This window comes from Rhinatrema bivittatum, chromosome 2 (assembly GCF_901001135.1).
Source record: "Rhinatrema bivittatum chromosome 2, aRhiBiv1.1, whole genome shotgun sequence".
In the NCBI taxonomy this organism is placed as follows: domain Eukaryota; kingdom Metazoa; phylum Chordata; class Amphibia; order Gymnophiona; family Rhinatrematidae; genus Rhinatrema; species Rhinatrema bivittatum.
The window spans coordinates 305,034,591-305,051,756 of NC_042616.1; the positions used below are offsets into that span (position 1 = coordinate 305,034,591).

At 42.8% G+C, this 17,166-nt stretch overlaps 1 protein-coding gene across 2 annotated transcripts in view; it reads right to left on the reverse strand.

Moving 5' to 3' along the window:
• TNS3 (tensin 3) overlaps positions 1-17,166 on the reverse strand; it is a 592,547-nt gene that overhangs the window by 69,817 nt on the left and 505,564 nt on the right. For both annotated transcript variants that reach the window (XM_029589689.1, XM_029589690.1), the window contains exon 21: positions 8,521-8,683. In XM_029589689.1, coding sequence (XP_029445549.1) covers positions 8,521-8,683 — 163 coding nt within the window. The remainder of the gene's footprint in view (positions 1-8,520; positions 8,684-17,166) is intronic.

Here is a 17,166-nt window from a genome sequence, read left to right on the forward strand (position 1 = left end):
CGAGAAGTTACCAGCAGGTCTAAGAATGGAAGGCCCCAGTGATCCACAATCTGCCTTGGCGGACAACACCCATTCTCCTGGGTCCAGCCTCTCTCTGCAGAGGAAGTCCGCTCTTACGTTATCTTTTCTTGCAATATGAGAGGCTGAGATCATCTGTAGATGACTTTCCGCTCATTTCATAGGTTGGTCTATTCCCTGTGACACTTGCTGGCTCTGGGTTCTTCCCTGGCGACTGATGTAGGCCATCATCATTGCACTGTAAGACATCACACAGACTGCTTGATCCTGCAGCCTGTGACTGAACTGCAAGCATGCCAACTAGACTGCCCAGGCCTCCAGGCGATTGATGTTCCAGCAGGACTCCTCAGCATTCCAACACCCTTGGGCTGTTAGCTCCTGACAGTGAGCTCTCCAACCCTGGAGACTCGCATCTGTCGTAAGTATCAACCAGGTCGGGGAGGACAAGGAAACTCTTTTCTCAGATGAGCCTCCTGCAACCACCACTGTAGGTGAGAGCAGACTTCCATCGCCAAGTAGAGCTGAACCGAATAGCTCTGAGACTGCGGGTTCCAACGAGACAGTAGTGAGCGCTGAAGAGGATGCGTATGTGCCCTTGCCCATGACACCACTTCCAGGGTAGCTGCCATCAAGCCGAGCGCCTGTAGATAGGACCATACCATTGGGCATAAAGTGTTCACCAACTGACACACCTGTGATATCAATTTCTGAATTCAAACTTCCGGCAGGAAAACTTTGTCCTGTCCCGTGCTGAACTGAGCCCCCAGAAACTCCAGTGATTGGTATGGCTGAAGACAGCTCTTGGCCAGGTTCACCACCCAACCGAGCTCCTGCCCCAAGGAGATCACCTTGTGCGTCACCAGGCAGTTCTCTTCCTGAGACTTGGCTCAAATCAGCCAGTCATCCAAGTATGGGTGCACCAGGATCCCTTCTCATGGCTGCCGCTACTACCACCATAACCTTGAAAAATGTTCTGGGGGCAGTGGCTAGACCAAAGGGCAGCACCCAAAACTGATAATGGCACCCCAACACCGCAAAATGTTGGTGTTCCAAATGGATGGGAATATGAAGGTAGGCCTCGGACAGATCCAGGGAGGTCAGAAATCCCAACTGCTCTACCATTATCACAGAGCATAAGGTTTCCATGCAAGAAACAGTCAAATTTTGCCTTTCAAAAAATTCAAAGCAATCCCCATAGGGAGATGCACATCCACCATCTGCTGGAGATAGAGAATACTAGTAGGCTGGGGTCACAGCAGGGATATATATATATACTGTGACGTCAGCTTGTTCAATCTCCATCTGCTGGCAGGGGAGCATAACCCACTGGTCCTGAGTCCATCTGTCTACACGCTAGGAAATTGCAAATATTTTAAAATATCCAAAGGTAGATGTTCCATTTGTTTTAGTTATAGATAAAGGGGGAGGTGCTGCCAAGGTGATCCAGGAGCTCTTTGCAGGCAGCACACTGCTACAAACCACAGAACATGGAATGGACGTTCAAAGCCGGAACTCGGTGAAGGTGGCATGCAAAATCAAGGGGCGAAGCGATAATACAAAAAGGTGTATGCAATTTTCATTCAAAAGGGTGAAAATATACAAAATAAAATAAAATATAATTCTAAATACTAGGAAAATAAAGGACCCGGGAATAAATTAATACAATAAAAAGAAACAGCTAGAAAAAGGCAAACTGATATTTTATAAAAGAAGAATGTAACTAGTGCTACTGCTTTAACAAAAGATGACAAACCTATAGAATATAAGGCACAAGTTAAAAAGTACAGCTCTAAAGGGATTCTCCTATAAACTAAAAAGTAAGAGGAAAAAGGGCTAAGAATTCCTATGAAGCACCATAGGCCATTCCAATAGGGAAAGTTTTTTTTTTTTTTTTTTTTTTTTTTAAATAGGAAAGGAAAACAATAGCATCCATGAAAACACAGAAAAGCTTTATTTATAAAGCTATTCTAGTGCAGAACTATGTCAGTCTGTGACCAAAACCCTGCATACAATAAAAGGAAGGGGGAAAAAAAAAATAGAAAATCTGTATCAAGGAGGGAAAAAAAAAAAGAAAAAGTAGAAAGATAACTGACACAATTAGAAAAATGTCTTCAAAATCAACACTGCAGTTCACCTGATTTACAATTTCCATAGGAAACCTCTCTCTCGGCATGTGCCAAGGCTTACAAAAAGCAAGCGCTTCCCTTTTCTGGCTCCATTAACAATGTGTTCCATCAACATGACAGATTTCTACATACTACTTACACAGCCAGCACTTAAAAAAGCTGATCTAGGTTGGATGCAGCCCTTCTAAGAAAACGTCAGCTTCTGGAACAAAAGCCTTTTTGCTCCTGCAGCCAACAGCAGCAAAGAGAATGGGACCCGTTTGAGCCAAGAAGGATTACCATCAGCTCTGAAGCACAGGCCAATAAGCAGAGGAGTTCTGAAATGAGTCACATCAATGGGACTGTGAAAGGGAAGCCAATTAGCCATGAATGGAGAATATAACTGTGCCCTGGGAGATGTGGGCAGGGACCGCAGCAGTGATAATCATCATGGGAGTGCAGGATGAATGGTGCCGATGCTTAGCTGTAAGCTGAAATGCTGCATCAACTCTCCTCCCCAGAAGAAAAGTCATAATGGAAACGAGCCTCTTGATTAAAAAGGCAGAAGGGGTTTGAAGTACTGTGCCAGATGACCGAGGGAAAAAATAAAAACACACAACTGCCATGATGATTTACAGTTGTTTTCAATTACCTTAACAGCCTTCCGACAAAAAAGAATTAGTTTCAACATAATTGTTCGGTTCTGTTTTCAGATGCTGTCAAGTAACTCGATTCCTGGAGGGAGAACGGACGCCAATTTGGATTTTTGTGACTTACACCCTCCCCCCCCCCCCCCAAATCTCCTAAACACATTTTGGTGTCAATGCAAATAGAAGACACAGGACTGCAAATACCAAAATGCGCTGGCATGGAAGGTCTTCAGTTTAATCAGCGAGTTGGATCTTCCATCTTTTGCTCCCCAGATTGTTCAGGGCTTGGGATGCTGCAGAAACAAATGTTCCTAACCCCTGGGAGAGGGAGTCAGTCACTGTTCAAGAGGTGACATCTGATAGTCACATTCAGGGCCTATGATTGCAGGGTTCTGAAAGAAGCCCTGGTATGTTTATTTATTTATTTATTTCACATTTTTCTATACCGAGCTTCATGGTTGAATACCATATCAGATCGGTTTACATCAAACGAGGGATAGAAACTTGTAACCAAAAAACAGAACAATAAGTTATAATCAGAAAGAGAGCAAGAAAGTTACATTGAACAAGGACTATAAACTTGGAGGCTTTACAGCTTGGAAGTAAATAGAGTAAAAAAGGCCCGAGCAGGGCCGTAACTTAAAACACAAAAGTCATAATGAGCTCAGTTCGAGCAAGATAGTTTAATTGCGGAGGTATTGGATAAGAGGCATCTCACGGAGAGGCATGGTTCCATGTATATGGCCTTGGCTCAGGATTGTCACTACAATGATCAAACTAGGTATGCAGTGGTTGGGGGCAATAAGACAGGGGGGGAAAAAAGTTTGCTTATTGTAAACAGGGTTCTCAGTCGACAGCAGGATGAATTATCCATGGCATGTAGTGACATCATTTGATGGAGTTGAATGAATCCATCTCTCTGAGCTCATTAGAGCTTTTACTCTACCTAGCATATGTAGAAATTCCCAAGCATGTGCTATCTCATGGGCCCCTCAGTCGATTGTAGAGCTTAACTTAACTAGGTAGTCAACTCTCCAAGGTAGAAGGTGGGTATTAAGCATGACTAATTCATCCTGTCTTCAAAAGTACACCGTTTTCAGTAAGCAAACTTACTTTCTCCATCGACAAACAGGGCTGAACTAGCCATGATATGTGGGGAGTCTTAAGCTGAAAGCTACGTGGTGGAGCACTTATTGAAAAAGCAACCTGGACCACTCCATGGTGAATAGGCTACTGGGTGAATAGGCTGCACGAAAACTGCTTGCTCAAATGTTACTGCCACTTCTGGAAAGATCATTAGGACAGCAGTGAGACTTGAAGGTGTGAACAGACAACCAAGTTGCACCTATGCAAATGTCTTCGATAAAGACTATCCTTAGATGAGCTTCTGAGGTAGCCATGGCTCTTACTTGAAGAGCCTTGACAGAGTCTGGAATCTGAAGGACAGCCAAAGCATAGAAATGCACAAATCAGTCTGCCAGCCAGCTAGACAAGGTGCATTTGGCAACAGCCACGTCTAGTCTGTTGGAGATCACAGGAGTTGAAAAGTTGAGGAGCCCCATGATGTGGTTGAGTTCACTTTAGATGACAGACTACGCCCCTTTTAAGGTCCACTGAATGGAGAGGCCTTCTCCCCTTTATGTGCATAAGATTTTAGAATGAACATGGGCAGAACAATAGCTTGAAGCAGATGGAATGTAGAAACCACTTTAGGCAGAAACTTAGGGTGAATGCAGAGCATTATTCCAATGTAGAAAAGTATAAACGAAGCATAAGAAACCTATGCTTGTAGCTCACTGAGTATTCTAGCCAAAGTGATGGTGACTAAGAATACCACTTTCCATTTGAGAAACTTCAAAGAAGCCCATTCCAACGACTCATAGGGAGATTTTATCAGTTGTGCTAAGATGACTTTGAGATCGCACACCCAGTGAGTCTGCCACTGCCTGTCAGGGCCTGTCCCATTTCCTTATGAATCAGGCAGTGCCAACTTGACAGTGGCCAAAGCTCACTTTCTCAGCCCAAGACACTTGTCTAGATTAAGCTGGAGCAATGAGGATAAGAAGTGCCTCATCTTTGAGTACATTATGCACTGTCCTTGCAAAAAATGGAAGCAGAGGAAAAGCATATTATGGATGTGCATTCATTCCACTTGTGCAGAAAAGTGTGTGCAGCGGATCTGAATTTGCTTTGAAGAATGCAGCAGATTTTGTTGACTTTTCTGTGACTTTCTAATGCAACAAGCCCATTGTTGGGCAAATGTAGAGGTCAAATAGCCTGTATGCCACACCCTAATCAAGGGACTCCTCGTGGGGGCAAAAATATCCTGCTGAGGTGACTCATCAGCATGTTATAAATTGCAGGGAAAAAGCTCTGCAATTGAGAGCCCACTCCCAAATTTTCATAGATTCTTGACACAAGTTCAGGAAACTGAACCCCTTTGTTAGTTCATGTAGAACATTGCCCTTGCTTGTCAGTTTGAAAAAGAATTTTCTTTCCCTGAAAGAGATATGAGAAGATATTTAATGCATAATGAATGGCTCTTAGCTCCAAACGGTTGATTTGGAACAGGAATTCTACTGCCATGAATATCACCTGATTCTGGAAGTCGCCTGGATAACTAGAACTTGAAGAGAGGCAGCTATCTTAGAGACCTTTGGATCTAGCTACCAATGGGAAGACAATGTCATCTCTGGAGTTACTCATATGTGATTCGACAAGGGCTGATGCAGCTGATGCAATTGAGAGTGGAGGCTCTACTGGAAAACGAACATGTTGAGATGCATCATGGGAACAATATACCCTGCTACCGCCATATGTCTGAGGACAACCAGGATTGCTCGAACTAGTGCTTGATCCAACTCCAGCAAGACCAGTGCTCAAAGACAAAATATCTGATCTCATGTAAGGAATACTTTCTCTTCCAATGGGTCTATTCTGGGTAGGGACATGGTTTGACTTGGCAAAGTTGACTATGAAACGTAGTGACTGAAGTGCTGGATTGACGTCTGCAGAGTCCATCATCCTGCTTAAGAAGATCCCATCACTAGCCACTCATTCAGTTAAAGAAAGACACAAATACGCTGACCATGGAGGTGTTAGGCATTTTATGAACACCATCAGGGCAATTGAAAGCTCCAAAGAGAGAACCTAGACTTGGTAGTGTGAAGAATCCACCAGGAATCTGAGGAATTTCCCATGAGATGGATAGATGGGCAAGTGAGCATACACGTCTTTCAGAACCACAATGCATATCCAGTCTCCCTCTTGGATGAAGGGTAGGATAGTGGAGTGTGTTCATTTTGAACTTCTCCAGTAACAGAATTTTGTTCAGCCTTCTTAAATCCAGGAGAGGAATCAATCCCCACGACTTCTTGGGGAGAAGGGAAAAAATTGCAAATATCACCTCTTGCCATCGTCTTTGGGAGAGACAGGTTCTCATACCCAATGGCTGAAGTGACGACACCTCGAGACGGAGTAGGGTTGAGTGCGGATTGAAGGCTAAACACAGTGTAGCACTGGGTGACAGAAGAAGTACAAACTATAATCAGATTCTGTAATTTTGAGGCACTAAAAGTCTTTAGTGATCTTCTGCCACCCTTCAAGTAACAGGTGGATCCTTCTGCTCAACCAGAGAGGTTGAAGCCCAAGGATGAGATCTCATCATAAACTAGACTTAGGCTTGATCTGTGCTTCTTATGGTGTCTTAGGCTTATATCTACCACGCAACTGTCCCTATGCCTCTGCTGCTGCTGTGGTAGTAGAGGTGGAGTGCGATACAGCCAGAATTGGCAGAGAGGTGTCTCTCCAGAATATTCATGAGATTTATTTACGTGCACTACCTCCTGTGCATTCAAATATTTGTCATGCATATTCAAGGGATATCCTGAAAACCCAACTGGCTGGGGAGGGGGCACCGCTGGTCTAGAGGAAGCAGGAGGTTTGGATCCCACCAAGGAACGAGTGGCCACATGCTGCTCCTTAATCTGGGCCACAGTTTCCCTGATCTTAACTCCAAGGAGATTGCTCCCGGAAAAAGGGACAACTTATCATGAACGTCCTCGTGCAGGCTGTTAGCTCTCAAAGCCATTTTGCCTGCCCCAATAGCTGATGCAAAGGATTTTGCTGTGGTATTGAATGACTCATATGGTAGCAGGGGATGATTTGCCCATTGGACTAACTTCAATTGCTGTCAGGCCTGAAGGCACAGCATGGAAGAGGGAGGGATTGCTGCTTATGGGAAAGAATTACCCATCATAAAACATGAGAGGCTGAAAAGCACCTTCCTTGTTACCAACGATGTGAAAACACTCCTCATCAGACCTGAGATTCTGTATGGCATTTCTAGATGTAGGGAGGGAACCCCAGATTGAGTGGCCTGCACTAATGGGGCAGAGTGTATCGATGGAGCAGAGTAAATCACTAATGCAGAGTGCATGCTCTTGCATTGACAGTGCCTGTCTCTATTATGCTGGTTACGTCAACAGTGCTAGACTTTCCTGCATTGACGGCACCAGAGCACCTCATCTTTGATGCCACAAGCCCTGAAAAGGCCTGGTGCTTTTGCTGCCTGGTTAACCCCAAATTTACGACGGATCCAGAATCCGGGGCCATAGGGAAAGGGGGCCCTGTTTGAAGAGCTCCTGCTCAACTCGGCATGGAGGGGGTCATGGATCCTATGGGAAACAAAACCAAAATTATTCCTTTTTTCAGTAGCACAGAGAGTTCTGATTGAGGGCTGCTGGGGCAGCGATCAAAAAAGATAAGAGAAAAGAATGCCAAAAGGAGGAAGACAGATACAGAAAGCAAGAGAGAATACAGTTGTGTGGAAGCTCAGACATAAAAGGACTGAGGAGCTCACAAGGCAGCGCGCACATTCTCAACGCAGAAAAAGCTCCGACAAGCTCAGACAGATGAGTCCATTTATAGAGCCACATCCCATCCCTGGTTCTGACTGAGCTGCAAGTACAAAAGAGCAGGATAAAACTGCCAGGTCCAAAAAAAGTGCACTGGCATACACTTGAAAAAAAACCAAAAACAAAATAAAAAACAAAAAAGGAATGATTCAGCATCTCCCTCTAGGAACTGGATCATCTAGCAGCTCTACACTTTCCGAACCTTTATAGAGGGGATGGAGTGGGGGAGTCACCAGTATCTTATGTTGGAAAAGCTGTAGTTATCTTATTTGAGATCTGAATTTAAGTGTTTTTATGCAGTTTTAGTCAAAGCAATGAGACAGTTTTATACAACACCTGTGTTCTTTAGAAACACAGAATATGTTAGCAGATAAAGACCATATGGCATATTCATCTCTCTTGCTGAGCGTTACAGCTACATACACACAAAACCTGTAAGCAAGCTACGATAAGCAAGGTTGCTTTGCTCTACCAAATACAATGTTAATTCTGACGAAGTGGACACTGTCCTCGAAAGCTCATGCTTCAATAAATGGTTGGTCTATAAGGTGCCACCCGACTCCTGTCATTTTTTTTTGCTACACCAGACTAACAAGACTAGCCCCTCTGCAGATTTTTCAAATACAATGTATGTGCCGTACCCACACTAACTACCACAAGCATTCTACCACAACATGTATACCAGTGCAGCTGCCCACTGCTGTAGCAATCCTAGAACTGCTGCTGTTCTGAATTCAGCACATGCAGCTGAAATTTTTAAACTTAAACAAGCCAATCCCCTTTTAAAGCAGAACTAGGAAGGGAAAATAAAAAAGTTGTAATATAGAGTACCTTTCTCCTCTGGGGATGGGGCTGTTGCTGGAAATGGTGGCTGTAAAGGGCCGCTGACAAGCCGCAGTTGTTTGCATCTCAGCCCTGAACAAAGTAGGGTTTGTTCCCATGGTGCTTTCAGACATTACTGCAGAGTGGCCGAGACCTTCAGTGTAACGGGGCTCTGGAAGAAACATTTAAAAAAAAAAAAATTACATTTCTATTGCTATTCTTGCAGTGACCTTTGCTTTTTTTTTTTTTGTAATTAATTATTTTCCACTTGCATTCAAATCTGCATCCCATCCCCTCTTCTCTTAAAGCAGCAGTGTCTCCTGCTCATTCCAAAACTGCAGCACTGGAGCAGCTGCGAGTTAAGCAAGCACGGAGAGAAGGCTGAGCTGCTTAGGCATGGGAGCCTCCCACTCCCTCGCAGTAACTTCTATGCAACTGTTCTTAGGCCACACAACCAACAGGATGGCATTTAAAAAACTGGCATAGCCTGGCCTCTCATCAGGGTAGTAACAGGCACAGATGTCACAACCCCCCTGCCTGGCAGGTTCTTGGTGTCAAGGTATTTGCTAAAATGGATCTTTGTTTTTTAATTATTTGGATATTTATTTATTTATTTATTGTTTTTGTTATACCGAGTTTCATGACAGGCATCACATCAACCCGGTTTACAATTAACAAAGTGTGAAAAGCATAACGTAGCGTATTAAACAATATTCTCAATAAGAACCTTGAACTTTTAAATACAGGGAATCAGAAAAAGGATGTGAGAAAGTTACAATAAAACAGGGAAAAATTAACTTGGAACTGGAAGAGGGGAGAGAAAGAACAGAGCAATATTTACATTTCAGCCAATTAATGTAATAGAGTAGCAAGATGAGTAAATAAGACTATGCGAATAAATGTGGCTATATATATATATATATATATATATATATATATTTTTTTTTTTTTTTACAGGGACCTGGTTATGTATTCATTTGTTTTCACTCTAAAATGCTCTGATTGTTGTCAACGACTTTTTGGGTCAAAGTTTTGTTCAAGGAAAGTGGTATATTGAAGTGTAAAATAATGTGTCAAAAATGTATTTTGGCAGCAAGGAAGAAAGACAGCTGCAACAAAGCGATGGATAGACAGGGCAGAGGTGTTGAGGGGATTGGGGAGGAAGAGATGGTGGATGCTTTTCAACCCATCCCTACGGAGAGAGCAGAGTCTATGCCAGGCCAAGTGACTGCCACCTCACTGCTATCAGTGTAAACATTACAAATACAAAACAGAAACAAATGCACACGCACAGACACAGCCACCCCAAACTTAAAAACATAGAACTGGCCCTCTTAGGGGTTGATTTTCAAAATGCTTTATGTGCATAAGACTAGTTTTTATACGCGTAAACTGATCTGAAAATCAACCCATGGGTTCTGCGGCAAAAAGAAGACATAAAATAAGATATCAATGTAACTTTATCCACAACAGGAAGAGGCATGTTGGGAGGGTGGGCGGGGAAAGGATTTATACACATACTTTTAATTTTCCCAAGACACGGGCTGATTCAGTAAGGACTGCGGGAGAATGGTCGCTCTGTGTTGAGCGCCCGCTCTCCCAACGAGCAATCCTATATTTAAAAGAGGGATTGCACTAAAAAGGAGGCGCTAGGGACAATTTTTATTTATTTATTTATCTTACATTTTTGGTTCCTCCGACTTAATATCGCTAGGACATTAAGTCGGAGGGTGTACAGAAAAGCAGTATTTTCTGCTTTTCTGTACACTTCTTTGGGCTGCTCATAAATTAACGCCTGGTTATTTCAGTCATTGGCTAGCCGAAAGGCTAAAGAAATTGCAAGAACCGCCAATTTTTCTTTCATGAACATTTGTAAGTTAGTGCCTGACAAATGACAGGGGAAAACATCTATGCCTTACTCACCCCTCCCTGACAGCAGATGCAGGACTCCCATATGCAACATGCGTTCCCTCTACACCATTCCCTGCCAGGCGTACAACATGCAGGCGAAAGTACGCACCAGGTTATACAGCACACATGCGGAGAAGCTGGACTGCATAGCGACTCACGGTTTTTGGGTGTGTCTGGACCTGGAGCTGCACACAACGCCAAACACACTTTCATTCAATTTCTTCCTTAATTAACATTTCTAAATGACCATTTTCAGTGGGGTACCGAGAAGCCAGCCTATGGAATCAAAATCGATCACCCCCATATCCCAAAATGTCATAACAAATAAGCTTTTATCAGCCTGACAAACACAAGAGAGTAAACCCGCAGAATGCAGTAATGTCTTTTTATAATACTGCCTTGCCTGATATCATGGGTAATGGCATGCACATAATATCTAGAGGTGTTCGAAATTTTCATTTACACACATACTTTTTGGTTTTAAAAAGCATGCGCACAAAATTTTCAATGCAGAACTATCCACATCAAATAGCAGGTATAACTATGTGTGGGTCGTTTTGCCAGAGCAGGGAGATGAAGAGAAGGGGAGAATCATGCAAAATTTAGTTTGGCATGCTACAGGAATTGAGCAAACTTGAAAGTATACCACAAAATAAAAAAAAGGCTGAGAGGCACTGATCTTTTCTAACCAACTGGAATTTCCCACTAATTCACTTAATTTTGTTACTTAATGAAAATCAGGCTGATTTTCCACAATTACTTTGTGGTCCAGTATTACACTGAATTGTACCAAAATTTCCAAAATCTTGTTTGCCTTATTCTCTACCTTTTAAATGTAGAGCAATGTGTCATTTACATTAAATAATACAACATTTGGAAATCCCACAGTTCTTTTTCCTCATGTACATGTTCTTCTCAACTGCAAACAAATATGGCTTCAACAGCTATGGTAAAAAGCACTGGAGGCAGAGAGTACACTTGTCTGGATCCCCACTCATTGCAAAAGTTGGAAGACAATTTCTATTTTCAGTAAGAATACTGTTTATCGTAAAAGTATGTCCAGGCCTCCCAAGAATGTAGACCTGTATCAAAATCTTTACAATACCTCAGGCAAATATCTCCATTTATCAGAGTCAATACCCAGAAAGCCAGACATGTAGTTGTCAGATTGAGAGGAGACAAGAAAAAAGCAGAAATGCTAAACTGTTTGGTATTCACTGAAGAAGAAATTGGGAAGGGTGCATGTGCGATGGGAGTAGATAAATTGCTCCGTTTACAGAAGAACATGTGTGTGGAAATAAAAAAAAACTGAAAGAGGACACAGCCATGGGGCCAGATGGGATGCATGCTAGATACTAAGATTCTGGAGAGTCTGGCTGTTCAACAGATGTTTGTTGATGGGAGTGCTCTCGTAGGATTGGAAAAGGGCAGATGCAGTCTTTCTCCATAAAAGTGGTAAGAGAGAGGAGGCTGGAAACTACAGGTCAGTTTGTCTTACCTTGCTGATGGGAAAACTAATGGAAGCACTAATGAAGGAAAGGATAGCGAACGGTCTACAATCCGGTGGGCTGCAGGGTCCAAGGTAGCATGGCTTTTTACCAGAGAAAGACTGTGTCCAACAATTCTGATTGATTTCTTCAGTTGGATGACTACAGAATCAGATGAAGGGTATGTGCAAGATATGGTTTATTTACATTTCAGGAAAGCTTTCCATACTGTCCTGCATAAAAGGCTCATTAATTATTTCCTTGTTAATGTCTAGTAATATAAAAAATGGAGGTATTGTTTTTCTATTTGGATCCATCTCAATTGCAATTTTTCTTGAATGTATAGAAAAGTTCTGGTTCTAGCACTAAGAGTTCTGAACCCAGTGTGACTTACATAGGGTGGGGTAAGAACATAACAAAAGAACATAATATATGTCATACTGAGTCAGACCAAGGGTCCATCAAGCCCAGCATCCTGTTTCCAACAATGGCCAATCCAAGTCACAAGTACCTGGCAAGTACCCGGCAAGTACCCAAATATAAAATAGATCTCAAGCTACTACTGCTTATTAATAGCAGTTTATGGATTTTTCCTCCATAACCTTTTTTAAAACCCAGTTACACTAATGGATGTAATCATATCCTCTGGCAATGAACTCCAGAGCTTAATTATGGACTGAGTGTTTTAAATGAGCTACTTGCTAACTTCATGTAGTGCCCTCCTAATTCTTCTATTATCTAAGAGAGTAAATAACCAATTTACATTAACCTGTTTAAGTCCTTTCATGATTTTGTAGACCTCTATCATATTCCCCCCTCAGTCGTCTCTTCTCCAAACTGAACAGTCCTAATTTCTTTAGCCTTTCCTCATAAAGGAGCCGTCCCATGCCCCTTATCATTTTGGTCGCCCTTCTCTGCACTTTCTCCAGTGCAACTATATATTTTTTGAGATGTGGCGACCAGAACCGCACACAGTATTCAAGGTGCAGTCTCACCATGGAGCGATACAGAGGCATTATGACATCCACCATTTTATTTGCCATTCCCTTCCTAATAGCTGCTAACATTCTGTTTGCTTTTTTGATTGCCACAGCACACTGAGCCGATGATTTCAATATATTATCCACTATGACGCCCATCTCTCTTTCCTGGGTGGTAATTCCTAAGATAGAACCTAACATTGGGGCGGATTTTCAGAGCCCTGCTCGCCTAAATCCGCCCAAAACCGGGCGGATTTAGGCGAGCAGGGCCCTGCGCGCCGGTGAGCCTATTTTACATAGGCCTACCGGCGCGCGCAGAGCCCCGGGACTCGCGTAAGTCCCGGGGTTCTCCGAGGGGGGCGTGTCGGGGGGCGGGCCTGGTCGTCGCGGAGTTTCGGGAGCATGTCGGCAGCGTTTTGGGGGGGGGTACGGGGGCGTGGCTACGGCCCGGGGCGGTCCGGGGGCGTGGCCGCGCCTTCCATACCCGCCCCCAGGTCGCGGCCCGGCGCGCAGGAGGCCCGCTGGCGCGCGGGGATTTACTTCTCCCTCCAAGGCCGCTCCGATTTCGGAGCGGCCTTGGAGGGAACGGGGGTAGGCAGCGTGGCTCGGAGCACGCCGGCTATACAGAATTCATAGCCTTGCGCGCGCCGATCCAGGATTTTAGTGGATACGCGCGGCTCCGCGCGTATCTACTAAAATCCCACGTACTTTTGTTGGCGCCTGGAGCGCCAACAAAAGTACGCCAACGCGCCTTGTTTGAAAATCTACCCCATTGTGTAACTACAGCAAAGGTTATTTTGCCCTTTGTGCATCACCTTGCACTTTTCACATTAAATGTCATCTGCCATTTGGATGCACAATCTTCCAGTCTCACAAGGTCCTCCTGCAATTTATCACAATCCGTTTGAGATTTAACTATTCTGCATAATTTTGTGTCATCTGCAAATTTGATCGCCTCACTCGTCGTACCCCTTTCCAGATCATTTCTAAATATATTAAAAAGCACCGGTCCAAATACAGATCCCTGAGGCACTCCACCGTTTACCTTTTTCCACTGTGAAAAAAAGATCATTTAATCCTACTCAGTTTCCTGTCTTTTAACCAGTTTGCAATCAACAAAAGGACATCGCCTCCCAGCCCATGACTTTTTAGTTTTTTTTAGAAGCCTCTCATGAAGGACTTTGTCAAAAACCTTCTGAAAATTCAAATATACTACATCTACCGTTTCACCGTTGTCCAAGTTTATTCAACCCTTCAAAAAAAAAGTAGGAGATTTGTGAGGCAAGACTTCCCTTGGGTAAATCCATGCTGGCTGTTTCCCATTAAACCATGTATGTCTAAATGTTTTGTGATTTTACTCTTTATAGCAGTTCCACATTTTTTCCCAGCACTGAAGTCAGGCTCGCCAGTCTATAGTTTCCCAGATCACCCCTGGAGCCCTTTTTAAATATCGGGGTTACATGGCCACCTTCCAGTCTTCAGTTACAATGGATGATTTTAATGCTAGGTTACAAATTATTTATTTATTTTATTTAAAATCTTTTCTATACCGTCATTAAGTTATTTACCATCATAACGGTTTACAGGCTGGCACAATTAATTGTAATAGGTCTGAAATTTAATTTTTTACTTCTTTCAGAATCCTGGGGTTTATACCATCTGGTCCAGGTGATTTACTACTCTTCAGTTTGTCAATCTGGTCTACCACATCTTCCAGGTTCACCGTGATTTGGTTCAGTTCATTCGAATCATCACCCTTGAAAACAGTCTCTTCAGTAAACACCAAAGCAGATATGTCCTGAATTTGTGGTTTGAGCAGGAGTTATTCCTATTTCCTTTTACTGTTTGCATTTATTTCCCAACTCCAGTTATTTAAACCACACTGAGCTACTCCTGTAAATAGGCAAAATAGAAACATTTTAAATACATACATTTCTAGTCTTGATCTCTCCTTATGTATTAGTTCTGATGGAAAATGTTCATGATTTATTTCTTTATAGAGATTAATATAATTTCTTTTTTATGTCCATTCCATTTTCTGTAACGAGGATACAGAAGATATTTTATTACGCATAACTGAAAGTAAAGAAACATTTTTTTTAAAGTGTATTAATTAAATGAATAACTAGGGGGTTGGTCCAAAGGTGATGGACTGGTTCAGAAACTGGTTAAGTGATACAGGAATTTAGTCCGAGGTGAGTAATGTGATTATTTAACAATCGATTTCTTGTCTGCATACTTCCAGTGGTTTGTAGCAGATCAGTGATGTGCCTCAGACATCAGTCTTGTTCAGTATCTTTGAGAGCAGTATTGCAGAAGGTTGAGAAGAAAAAATGTGTCTTTTTATGGATGACACTAAGCTTTACAACAGAGTGGAAAACCCTGATGGAAGAGCAGAATGAGAAGTGATGTAAGAAAGCATGAAGAGTGGTCGAATGCTTGACAGAAAAGATTCAATAAGTGCAGTCATGCATTTGGGGTGCTGGAATCCAAGAGTTGCATGTAATGGAGGGGGGGATAGTCCGATAAACAAGGATCAGGAGAGACACCTTGGGGTGATAGTATCTGATGATCTAAAGGTTGTGAAACAGTGTGACAAGGTAGTATCTAAGACCTGAAGGATGCTGGGTTTCATAGACAGAGAGGCGTAACTAGCAGGAAAGGAGGTGATAATGCCTCTGTACACGTCACTGGTGAGGCCTCACTTGGGGGCCGAAGCAAAAAAAAAAAAAAAAGCGCAGAAAGTGGACGAAGAAAAGTCAGCGCTCGCTTTCTTAACGTGCGCATGGCGCCCACAAGAGGGGCATCTGTTTTCATAACGCAGCCGGCCAGTTATGAAAACCTGCAGCCGGCTGAGTTTGGTTTTTTTTTTTTTAACTTTTAAAAGAGGTACAGAAAAGCTGTTTTTTCTGCTTTTCTGTTCTTCTTTTCCATGCGCTCAGCTATTAACGCCTGCTCCAGTCAGGCATTAATAGCTGAGCCATAAATGTGCGTCTGAGACGCACATTTATTTTTTTGCATTGGAGTGAATGAGTAATAGCCTCGTTCACATGCATTGCATGTGATGAGCGCGATCCCATTCACTCCGCGTCAAACAGGCGCTAAACCCCCTATTGCATTAAGGGGTGGATTAGCACCTATTTAACCCACGACCGACTGCGGGTTATACAGTGCGCTCGGCTGAGCGCACTGTATTGCATCGGCCCCTTGGAGTTCTGTGTTCAATTTTGGAGACTGTATCGCAAAAGAGATAGAGATAGGATATAAGCAGCCAGAAGTAAGGCAGCCAAAATGGGGTAGGGATTTGCACCAAAAGACATAGGAAAGGAGACACGAGGACCTCAATATGTATACACTAGAGCAGAGGAGAGACAGGATGATCTTAGGGGTGTGCTGGCCAAAAATTATAATTTTGTTTTGTTAGGGGAAGATTCCAGTCTGAATTCTGTACCTTTCTCTGGGGAAGGGGGTCCTTTTTTATTTTGGAAAACAACGTATACTATTTATAGAAAGCTGAAATAAAATTGAAAATCACTGTATTGTTTCATGTCATTTAAAAGAAATGAAACAATAGGAAACAAATAGAACATACTTGGGTAGATTTTAAAACCCGTGTGCATAAAAAAATGGGTGTTATGTGCATGGTTGGGCCTTGCGTGCACTGTGCACATTTCCAAAGGGGCACGCATGTTCTAAAATCGGAGCACCCATGTGTGCGCAACCTTTTAAAATCTACCCCTTTGTGGTTTTTTTCTATTGTTTCAATTTACAAATGACATGAAAGAATAGACAATTGTCATTCGAATGAAAGCACATCCTTAGGGGATACGATACAGATTTTGAAATATATGAAAGGAATTAAAAATGTTCAAGAGACGAAGCTTTTCCATGGAAAAGAAGCTCATGACATGGAACTCCATGGGATTAGGCTCAGGAACAATGTCAGGAAATATTTTTTCAAGAAAAGAGAGGTGGATGCCTAGAATGCCCTTCCAGAGGAGGAGCTGAAGACAAATATGATGAGTTCAAAAAGGGAGTGGGTGGGATAAACACAGCAGATTCCTAGTGGCAAGAGGATAAAAATTAAGCATTGAAGTAATATGTAGTACTTTTTTCTGAATAGAGGTAACCTGCATAGTGTGCTAGTTAAAACCCTAAATAAGGCAGCAAGGAAGTAACCTGCATGGAGTGGCAGCTACAACCCTGAACACCTTGATGGGCAGACTGGTGGACCATTTGGTCTTTATCTGCTGTCATTTACTATGTTACTTAAAAAA